The 11237-nt window shown below is 41.5% G+C and overlaps 1 protein-coding gene across 1 annotated transcript; it reads right to left on the reverse strand.

Annotated features, from left to right (window-relative positions):
- Positions 1-651: 651 nt before the first annotated feature.
- Positions 652-4158, reverse strand: RPP38 (ribonuclease P/MRP subunit p38). Its single transcript, XM_063450762.1, has 2 exons — positions 4028-4158; positions 652-1554 (listed from the first exon to the last, which is right to left on the reverse strand). The coding sequence occupies exon 2, from the start codon at positions 1513-1515 to the stop codon at positions 652-654; it is 864 nt and encodes a 287-aa protein (XP_063306832.1). The 5' UTR covers positions 1516-1554; positions 4028-4158.
- Between the last annotated feature and the right edge of the window lie 7079 nt (positions 4159-11237).

The following is an 11237-nucleotide window of genomic DNA, read 5'->3' on the forward strand; positions in this document are numbered from 1 at the left end:
TTTTGATTCTATCTTTAGTTGTCCACGTGTCTAGCAATGTTAGTTAACTGTGAGCTTTCAATAGTCTCTAGGTCTGGACATACATATTTATCTTGTACCTTAGCCTGTGGTTCTTATTTGCATATATTATAGATCACACCCCTCGTGTCTCCAAATCCTACTTCCTCAAATCTGCCTACAGCTAGGACATGAGTGACCAAGTTTAGAATACTCACATTATAAAAATGCGCTCTGATATCTATTGCTACGTACCTTCACACTGTCATATTGGTATGCCTTCTATCTATATGTCTACCAAGTTATACTTCTGTATTTCTGTTGTGGCTTTGCAGGCTGTTTTTGTATTATCATGCACAGCAAAAAGAAAGAATATAAATTAAAAAAAAATTCAAAACCAACCATTTTAGCTATATTTTCGTACAGGCTGTACAACATAATATTTCATTTCTGTCATTTTAAATCGATGCAGATCAAGTTAGGATCCTCTTGATAGATTAGGTAAAAAGCATCTTGCTGGGTCCTTTTGGGTGGGAGCTATTACAAACAAATTAAATATATAATATTTTTTATATTATATAAAACAGTAAACAAAAACATTATATAAATAACAAATAACTTTTTTAATTAAAACCTAATTATTTACATATTACATTACTTTTTTTTGGCAGCTTTCTTAACTTTTCGAATTTTGTTTGGATTTGGAACAATCTTTTTAACTTTCAGGCCTTGAAATACTACACTAGAGGATTCTTCTTGTTCCGTCTTCATTTTCCGTTTTAGCCCAGCCTTAGGCTTTTCTTTTTCTTCTCCCTTTTCCTCTTCCTGTGTTATGTCTTCCTCTGGAGCAGTGTCAGTAGCTGGTGCCTCTTCCGTAGATCCACTCTGCAGCCACGGAACATCCAGTGGGGGCACTCTAGGAATTATGGATTTAACTTCCTTAAGAAAAACACAGTCCTTTCTAAAACCAAGAGCCAACAGAGACTTCAATCCCAATGCAGCCCCAATATTCTCACTAAGACGTGGCAGCTGGCAAGCTGGGACCTTCCTGCTTGCACTCAAGTCAATGAGGTGTTTGGTTATCAACACAGGCTTTGCAGATTTACAAACTAGAATCAGGATCAACTCATTTTTTTCTACAGCTCTTGTAACCTCATTAATCCCAATGGCTAACTGCTTGCGAATCTCAGCGTGCGTCCATCCTGAGTTAAGTACATTGTCATCCTGGTGTGTACTGTCTTTCTCACAGCTTTTTTCCGCTGGGTTTGGTTCTGTGTCCTTTTCATCAGCACTTTCCCCTTGCTTCTTTTTTGCACCCTTTCTTTTCTTTGGTCGATTTGGGGGCTCTATCTTTTTGAGCCCAAGCGCCTCAATTTTGTTCAGTAAAGTCTGATGAATGAACTGCATATCGTCTCCCACAACAGTATTCCAGGCTTTCTGGAAAGGGCTGTTGAGTGATGTCTTGGACACGATTGACTTTGATTTACGTACTGATCCTTTAGCAACTTTCGCTGCCATTTTAACTGGATACGTTGATATCTCTTTTTCTCTCAATTCCTGCAAAAGCATAATGTGTAAAATAGAATATGAATACTTTGCAAATTAATTCAGAAGAGAGAAAACAGCATGTGATCACACTATTAAGTTCTTACACAGTGCAAATACCTGGACAGATAATGAGGAAGTGATATTTGCATTTTATGTGATCTCTAGGTGAAAGGCAGGCTTATGCAATGAATACCCAAGATTTTGAGAAATCATTAGCAAACAGTCTGACCTGGAGGAGTTTTAACCCATATAGTATGGTCCTATAGCACCATAACCACTGAAATAAGACACAGTGGCAATTTAATCAAGGTAAAAACAAAACTTTAAGTGGATTATCTATAGTGAGCAGTTGCTGGAACACTGCACAAATAGTAATAGAGTGCTGCTCAGCCATGAAATCAAAGGCAAGTAAAGTTAGTAAAACACTGAGGGGTTAATGAACATTGAGAGTGAAACATTTTGTGTTTGTAAAACAAAAATGGAAGAGAGTTACTGTTACATGTAGAAGGACCTGCAAAAACCTATGCTCACTCCACTGAAGATGCAAAAGCAGACTCTGGCTCTATAAACCAGCTGGCATCAAAGCCAAAGAAATGTGTCCAGCACACAGCAGTAGGTAAGGTGCACTCCAAATTTATTGAGGTGCTTTCAGCATATTAGGATGAAGAGCATGGGTGCCTGTCGCCACTGACAGTCTCCCAGGGAAAGACCAAAGCAGCGACAAGAAAGGAGTGGGGGGGGTGGCAGGCATGTAAAGGGTTAAAAACACATCCCAAAATCGGTTTTAACATCGGTGTGTTCCTTTAACCTTCCTACTACCTGATTAAGAAAAAACACAAATCAGTTCTTATTTTTAGCTCTGCACTTCCTAGGCGCAGAGGTCAAGAGAAAAAAAAAAAAAAAAAAAATTCAAGCAATGCAGTTGGAAATTCCCACCAAATTGGGTGCAAAGACGTTCCCACCCATGTCAGATTACAACTCCCATAAAGCCTTTCATAGAATTATTAGCTATCTTTAAGCCTTGCCCCATATTTCACCTGAAAAGTGTTTCATACTATTTTTACATTTACCTGGCATCCAGCACTGGGTCAAGTTCTCTGCAATTGCTTGCCCGCCTCTTTTTTTTTTTGTAATGCCACGATATCTTTTTCCTTACTGCGGTCCTACCAAGTCCTTCTCATAGTGGAGCATTAATAGACCTTCGCACATGTGCGGCAAGAGCCGCAAATACCCCAATGAGCTTCACACAGAAAAGCATTGCGTTCAATGCTTTTCTAGGCGAAGCATCGAATGGCACACCGCCGTCAGATAGGAAGGAGGTATTCTACCATTCGGTATACAGCTATCACTAGCGGAAGTATTTACCATTCAGTATGCAGCTATCACTAGAGGAAGTACGTTACCATTCAGTATACAGCTATCACTAGAGGAAGTACTTTACCTTTCAGTATACAGCTATAACTAGAGGAAGTATTTACCATTCAGTATACAGCTATCACTAGAGGAAGTATTTACCTTTCAGTATACAGCTATCACTAGAGGAAGTATTTTACCATTCAGTATACAGCTATCACTAGAGGAAGTATTTACCATTCAGTATACAGCTATCACTAGAGGAAGTATTTACCATTCAGTATACAGCTATCACTAGAGGAAGTATTTACCTTTCAGTATACAACGGTCACTGTTAAAAAGGAGGGAGACAGGGAGTATTGAGGCACATCGTTAGACTGTGTACGTGAGTCACACACAGACCAGAGGACTTCCCATTGCGCACTCACGTAGCTACCTGCATATAAAGACTCGCACTCATTCGCAGCGCGTGATGACAACAGCCTTAATTTTTGCCCACAACATTAGGCAGGGGAGCAGAGTTCTAGGCTGCCTAAATCTCGTGTGCCGGGGGTGCAACTAGCTCCCCAGCACAAAACTGCAAATATCTTTGCATGGGCTGCTTTCCAACCATAAATGCTACACGTGCAGGTCGCTTGCTCCATGAACAATTCTAAAATCAGACTGGTCATGGCGGCTGGAGTAACCTTTAAATACGGACTGCCCAAATAATTATATTATAAAATACACTATTAATCAACCATTATAAACACACACACACACATTATATATATATATATATATATATATATATATATATATATATATATATATATACACACACACACACACACACACACACACACACTTGAAAACGAGAGAAATCTTAATGTATCTTTCCTGGTAAAATATATATATATACACACACATATATTATATTAACTCTTATACATGTCAGTCTTCCTAACCCATTCTACAAATATTATATTATATATAATCCCTAAATCCACACCATTACCATCTAACCAAACCAGTTATTGCAATATGTTGTAGTTAGACACTTAGTAAATACCCCCAGGACACCCCCCACCCATGCAGTGCTATGGTACACACTGGAATGATGGTTTGTGTTAGCTAGAGGTTCACTCACCGTGTCGTCTCACATCCAGCAAACACATGGGCTGGAAACACGACACAGCTTTCAAAACCAGTAACCATTTCCGAGTCCAGAACGAGGCTTGGAACGCGCATGCGAATGTTGTTTGCGGTCCAAGACAGCGCCGTGACGTCGCACGCTGACTGACTGGGAGCTCTAAACGCTAGAGATCGGATTTGTTGGAATCACGTGTCGCTGGTGCTGTGCAGCTCTGTGACAGTGACCGCCTGTAAGAGGGCAGTCAGTGAAAACATGCGAAATATGTAACATCGCTTGTACTAATGCTGGCACAAATATCTAATCTCTGGTGTCTACATCTCTAGGCCACAGATAAAGGGCCACAGGGGTTTATTTACTAAACAGTGTATCATGCAGCATGGAAAACCAAATAAAAGATATATAATATATATATTCTTTTGCCTTTTGTCTTTGGGTGTGTCTTATCTCCCAACATTGGGCAATATGGGATTGAGCGATGTGTTCTGTTTCCTGTTGGGGACATTGTTTGTATTTTATTACAACTTGTTTTATGTTTTTTTTTCAACTTTTTTTTGTAGTTATTTTATTTTTTATTTTTTCAGCAAAAAATGTTTTCCCGTTGCACTATTTAGGCTTCATGTACTACATTTTATTTCATTAAAATGCATTCTTACCTGTTTTGGATTTTTGCTTTTCATTGCGATGTGGTGACTACTACCAGAGGTGAAGGAGAATGGTCCCCTAGAATTTTAAGGGGAAGCGCCTTAAGGCGACATAATCATGAACCATCTAGTGAGTGATTTTCTAGCAGCCCAATCTTATGTTTACTGCACTGTGTTATTATTTTCGGCACAGCACAACATAGAAATATAGAATGTGACAGCAGATGAGAACCATTCGGCCCATCTAGTCAATTTTTAAAAATACTTTCATTAGTCCCTGGCCTTATCTAGTAGTTAGGATAGCCTTATGCATATCCCACGCATGCTTAAACTCCTTTACTGTGTTAACCTCTACCACTTCAGCTGGGAGGCTATTTCATGCATCCACTATTCTCTCAGTAAAGTAATACTTCCTGATATTATTTTAAACATTTGCCCCCTCTAATTTAAGACTATGTCCTCTTGTTATGGTAGTTTTTCTTCTTTTAAATATAGACAAATATAGACAAGCGAGTCTGATGATGCATTCACGCGGTGCTCCTTGGGAACAGTTCCCTGGTGTTCACCGGATGTGGGACATCAGGGAACAAATTCAGGGTGGCGGGACAGGACCCTAAAGTAGGGTCTCTCCCCACGAAACTGTCGCCCAAGCTCCTATAACTCTCGGCCAATAAGCTAAGCACTACACTGCTGGGCATAGCTCAGACAGAGCCGGAAGTTGTCTGTCTGAAATGGTTTTACTACTTGCAATAATAGGGTGTGCTAAGGCGCTCCTGGCACCATAAATTCTATGGTGTGCTATAGCGGTTATAGTGCTAGGAGGTAATGTTCCTTTAAGAGATGTGACTGTGGTGTTGTAAGGTGCATGGGTTTTACAAAACATTATAGGCTACCGAAACTTTCATTTAAAACAAGATTACATTTTATTTACAAAAACAATTTGAAAGTGAGCACTACAATAAAGGATTTAAATCCCCATTGTTACAATGCCGGGAAGCCCAGGTTTCAACAGATACCTCGTACTCCCCTCTGTTGCCCCAGACTGACAGGTGAGTTGCATGCAGATCTCAGAGTAAGACCGGCATGCAGCTCTTTAAATGGGATTTTAATCCCCATAGAGTGCATGTAACTTCCCTTGAAATTTAATACACATATAATGTAATAAAAGGGATCTTAGAGTGCCACAAATAGTTACATGCACTAATATTCCCCTAAGGTAAAAAATATTGTGCACATAAACTCCCTCTGAGTATGGAAATACATTGTACATAATAGATTTGCCGAGTAGCAATAACGCTTGATGATATGCCCATTCAAAGTAGCATATACGGAAGCCAAACGAGGATGATAAGCGCTGGAACGCACAATGCGTTCCAACAGGACGCAACCCGGAAGTGACGATGAACGCTGGAACGCATGTTGCGTTCCAACAGGACGCAACCCGAAAGTGATGAATACAATGAGTGAAACCGGCAAGCGGGCCATTTAAAAAGTAGCAACAGCAGATGGGACATACAACAGCAAACTGAGGAAGCCTTTTAACAAGGCGAAACGCGTTTTGGACTTTGACACACTGTTTTGGACTATTGAGTCTACCCAGAAATATCAGGCATCAGCATATTGATTTTTATATTCGTTTTTTTATTTTTGGAGAAATAAAATTACTTTTAAAGGATCCTTTTGCATCTGGCATTTCTGTATTTGGGAGCCAGTCGAGGGATATAAGAAAAAACGCTAAGAACGCTGGGAAAGAAGGGTTTGGACAACCCCCAAATGGTCCAGAGGATTATACCACTTGAGTCATATGAGGATATGACTCCAGGCTTATGAGTTGAACTACTCTTTTACTCCTCTATATATAGTGTTTTAAAGACATATTGCACTATTTTTTGTACTGATTTAATTTTACAGAATATCCGCTGAATTTCAGCTCCACCTTTTATATGTATGTGTGATCATGTAAATCCCTACTCACACCAGGATACCTAGGTATTAATAGATACCTGTGAATTCCCTCTGTCAGGGCCCCAGGGCCCCAGCCTTTTTGATGACCTGCATGCAGTGCTGAAAGTCAGCAGTCCATATAGCCCTGTAAATTCATACACTGCAACTGAGCTGTCAAGCAATGCCACAGTGATTCTCTTACTGGCGATTAAGAGACTCCCAGGGTCTGAATAGACCGTGGAGGGTCTCCCTCCATGCCCCAATGTAATTTTGATCAGTGCTGAGCTTTGCCAGTTGCTAAGCACTGATCGCAATACATTGGACAAACTATATTTAATGTTAAAAATATAAAGCTGTCACACTGATAATAGCCAGTAGATGGCAGCAGCATACCACTCTGTTTTAGCTTCAAAATCCCTTTGACAATATCAGTATTGCTATTAGCTGATAGAAACCTTTAAGATTAGGATTAAATTAAGGATTATGATTATGGATTAAAATTAGGGTTAGATTAAATATTAACTTTAGTATCTTTAGTAAAAAAAAAACAATTTAAGCTTGGTCCTTAAGGGGTTAATGTTATGGCTGATCAGTTAAATATTTTTAGGACATAGTTTCTATAATTGTACTATAGTTTGAAATAACTTTTTATGATTAAGCTGCTTTAAAATGTTTCTCCATGCACCATACCCACTGCAGACTGCTATTTTGCAACTTTTTTTGTGGTCTGGCTAATAATTCCATGATGATGCTGTCGGAGGTGCAGTGAAAACTCCAGCATGTATATATGTATGTGCAGCATTTTATACTGAAACAATGCGCATGTAGACTTCAAGCACCATGACCACTTCAAAACACTTTTATCATACTGCAGTTTAAAATATGTTTTTCTGTTTGTGTTGCTTTAATCATATTGCAATTTATGCATTCATGGTTTTACATTTTTGTGTTATCTTCATGCCAGCTGCATTCGTCCCAAATGTCCCTAATTAGGATAGGCAATCCCTATTTTGGGCCCAAATCCCTCTGTCCTTTGTTCTGACCTAATGTCCCTCTTTTCTAGGAGCTCCCTATTGTTGGGGTGTCTGAGCGTATCACATATAAGATATGCAGCGCAGCTACCGGCTATATCCAGCTATAACTTGGTAAAGTGTTCACTGTCTTCGATATGAAATGTGTTGAAATATTTATTAAACTATATATTATTGTTTGATTATTAAAACATTGACTTGATAGATTATGTTAATTTAGTTTTATTCTGCTGAATAATTTTCAAGGAGAAGCTGCAGTTGGCACCACTCCCCAGCAGCAGTGCATGGATTTGGGACTTGTTCCGTGTGACACCTCGCACCAGTAACAGTGCATGGATTTGGGACTTGCAATTTGTGATACCACTCCCCAGTAACTGTGCATAGATTTGTGACACCACTCCCCAGTAACAGTGCATGGATTTGGGACTTGTTATTTGTGACACCACTCCCCAGTAACAGTGCATGGATTTGGGAGCTAGTACTGCTAGGACCACTCCACGGCTGCAGATCATTGCTTTGCGAGATGGTGGTGGCAGCAACAGTCCCCAGAGGCAGAATTATTTCTACTAAAAAAAAATGCACTTGATATCTCTCCCCTGTGGTAGTACTTCAGTTTTGGAACTGGCACTGCTAGGGCTACTCCCCAGTTGGAGATGATGTGTTTAGGAGTAGTGATGTCCCGAACGGTTCGTTGGCGAATAGTTCCTGGCGAACATAGCTTGTTCGCGTTTGCCACGGATGGCGAACATATGCGATGTTCGGTCCGCCCCCTATTCGTCATCATTGAGTAAACTTTGAACCTGTACCTCACAGTCAGCAGACACATTACAGCCAATCAGCAGCAGACCCTCCCTCCCAGACCCTCCCACCTCCTGGACAGCATCCATTTTCGATTCATTCGGAAGCTGCATTCTTTTTTTTTTTAGACAGAAGTGTGTTATATTTGAGCATGCTAGGCTGAACGTGCGTATATCTTGGCTAGTTGCACTGAGGGTATGAGTATATAGCAGTACATTGTTGTGAAAAATGGCTGTCATGTTTAGGGTGTAGCTTGCACGTTATCAACTGTGTATTTATATCAGCAGCTCCACCACTAGTTATAAATCAAGTGTGAGTTGCCCCATGAGATGAGACTAGTGAATAACATAATACATGAACAGTTAAGGTAAAGGCATGTAAGGAACTATGACAATAAACTCTTTAGAAGGTGAAATAATGACATGTTTAAAATCTTGCTACTTTACGATTAGTTAATGTGCAGAGAGCAGTTCATGTGATCAAAGGCATGGTGTGGAGGATCGGCTATAGTGGGACATGCTTGGCAGGCTGCTGTTTACTGCTTGTGCTCATCCGATCCCTTCTGGGCGCCAGATGCAGACCCTGGGAGTCCCTGATACCTGGAACAACAAAGGCAAGTCTCTGGCTGAGTGCCGGGTTCGCGGCTTGAGGTGGTGGAAGCTTGTTTTGTCGGGTGGTCGGATCTGTCCCGGTGGTGCTTCACGTCCGGTGCGGGATTGTGGTGGCGAGTGCTTGACGTGGGGCAGGCTCTGCATTTCTGTTTGTGCCACCGGTCCCGTTTTCAACGCCTTTTGCGTTGGTGGATTTTAATGGGGACTGCTTCGCTTAGCTGTGGTGGAGCTTGTTGGGGCTGTGGTGGAGCTTGTTGGGGCTTCCTGCTAGTTATTTGCTTCGAAAATTGATTAAGGAGTCTGTCTAGATTAGACTCAATATCCTGCCATGCTTTGCCGGTACCAGGAGGACACGCGGCTGCCGCTATATTGGGAGAGTCGCAGATGAGTATGTCAGCCTGGGCGGATGTGCTCTGTGCGTCCATTAGCTCCAGACAGCCTCTCAGGGGTGGACCGGGATAACCCCCACCGGTCCGAGGGGGGGGGGGGTACCGGAGCTCCTGCCGGGAAGTAGCTGACCGCTATTAAGCATGTCGGGTCGGTCAGGTAGGAGCAACATTGCTGGGTCATCCCCTTCTGGGGTGAAATTCGCTTGTTGATAGCTGCTTAAAGTGAGATATTGAGGGAGCTCACACGAAGTGCGTCTTTCCTCCATGACAGCTAGGCCCCGCCCCCCGGAAGCTGCATTCTTAGTGAGAGGAGGGACAGTGTAGCTGCTGCTGATTTAATAGGGAAATCGATAGCTAGGCTAGTGTATTCAGTGTCCATTACAGTCCTGAAGGACTCATCTGATCTCTGCTGTAAGGACAGCACCCCAAAAAGCCCTTTTTAGGGCTAGAACATCAGTCTGCTTTTTTTTTTTCTGTGTAATCTAATTGCAGTTGCCTGCCTGCCAGCGTGTGTGTCAGACTCACAGCGTATACTGTGCCCACTTGCCCAGTGCCACCACTCAAATCTGGTGTCACAATAGCTTGCATTTAAAAAAAAAAAACTTTTTTGACTATAATATAATAGCAGTCAGTTTCCTTCACACGTGTGCGTTTCAGGGCCTGCCAGGGCACAGTGTCACACCAGTGCAACTCATATCTATAGCATATCAAGAACTTATAGAACAGATTGGTGCTTTGACCCTGGAAGAGGCTTGACTTCCTGAAGCATGGGAGGCAGGTGGAATTTATGACTAAGGATCCAATAATATGTGATAGGATAGGATAGGATAGGATAATGCATTTCTATGAAGAGATGCTGCTTGGTGCAATGCCCTGATTGCTATGTATGCAGAGTAGTCGCCCCCATTGCTTCATTGTGCAATCTGTGGTGGTGATCAGTAATGATAAAGCGAGCCATGGATGGAAACCAGTGTGGCAAGGAGGCCTGAACATCTAAAACAGATGGAAACACTAACTATAGAATTACATGTGTATGTTCCTAAAGTTAGAGTGCATTTTTAATACAACATAGTGCAGAAATGTTTCTGTCCATATCATAGAGTGAATGTAAACTACCTGCCTGTGCTTATTTGCATGTTGAGCTGGGAATTCTGGGAGATCGAGTAATGTGATTTCTCAGAATTACTATGCCCGTGGTCGACTTTATTCACAAGGTCCTAGTTGAAATATGCAGGTTATAATTAACATTTGCATAAATCAGTGGGGAGTTTGGTCGCACCACAACGTATTTAACATTTTTACATACCTACCAACTATCCCTGTTTAGGATGGACAATCCGTATTGTGAGCCCAAATACCTCTGTCCCTCAGTTCTCAGTGTTCCATATTATTTTTTATTTGGTGTTCTGTTTCTGTGGATAAACTTGAGATGGTGGACTCAAAATCGTGCCAGACTTGCACCAGATCTAGGACTGTTGTCAAGTATGGGGGTGGGACAGCAGTATCAGTTTCCTTCACACGTGTGCGTTTCAGGGCCTGCCAGGGCACAGTGTCACACCAGTGCAACTCATATCTATAGCATATCAAGAACTTATAGAACAGATTGGTGCTTTGACCCTGGAAGAGGCTTGACTTCCTGAAGCATGGAAGGCAGGTGGAATTTATGACTAAGGATCCAATAATATGCGATGGGATAGGATAGGATAATGCATTTCTATGAAGAGATGCTGCTTGGTGCTAGGACTGTTGTCAAGTATGGGGGTGGGACAGCAGTATGCTATCTCTGGGGT

The sequence above is a fragment of the Pelobates fuscus genome, chromosome 4 (genome assembly GCF_036172605.1).
Source record: "Pelobates fuscus isolate aPelFus1 chromosome 4, aPelFus1.pri, whole genome shotgun sequence".
Taxonomy (NCBI): Eukaryota; Metazoa; Chordata; class Amphibia; order Anura; family Pelobatidae; genus Pelobates; species Pelobates fuscus.

Bases quoted from the DNA above. Each gene is read 5' to 3' on its own strand.
- RPP38 (XM_063450762.1), bottom strand. From the start codon at position 1,515: ATGGCAGCGAAAGTTGCTAAAGGATCAGTACGTAAATCAAAGTCAATC.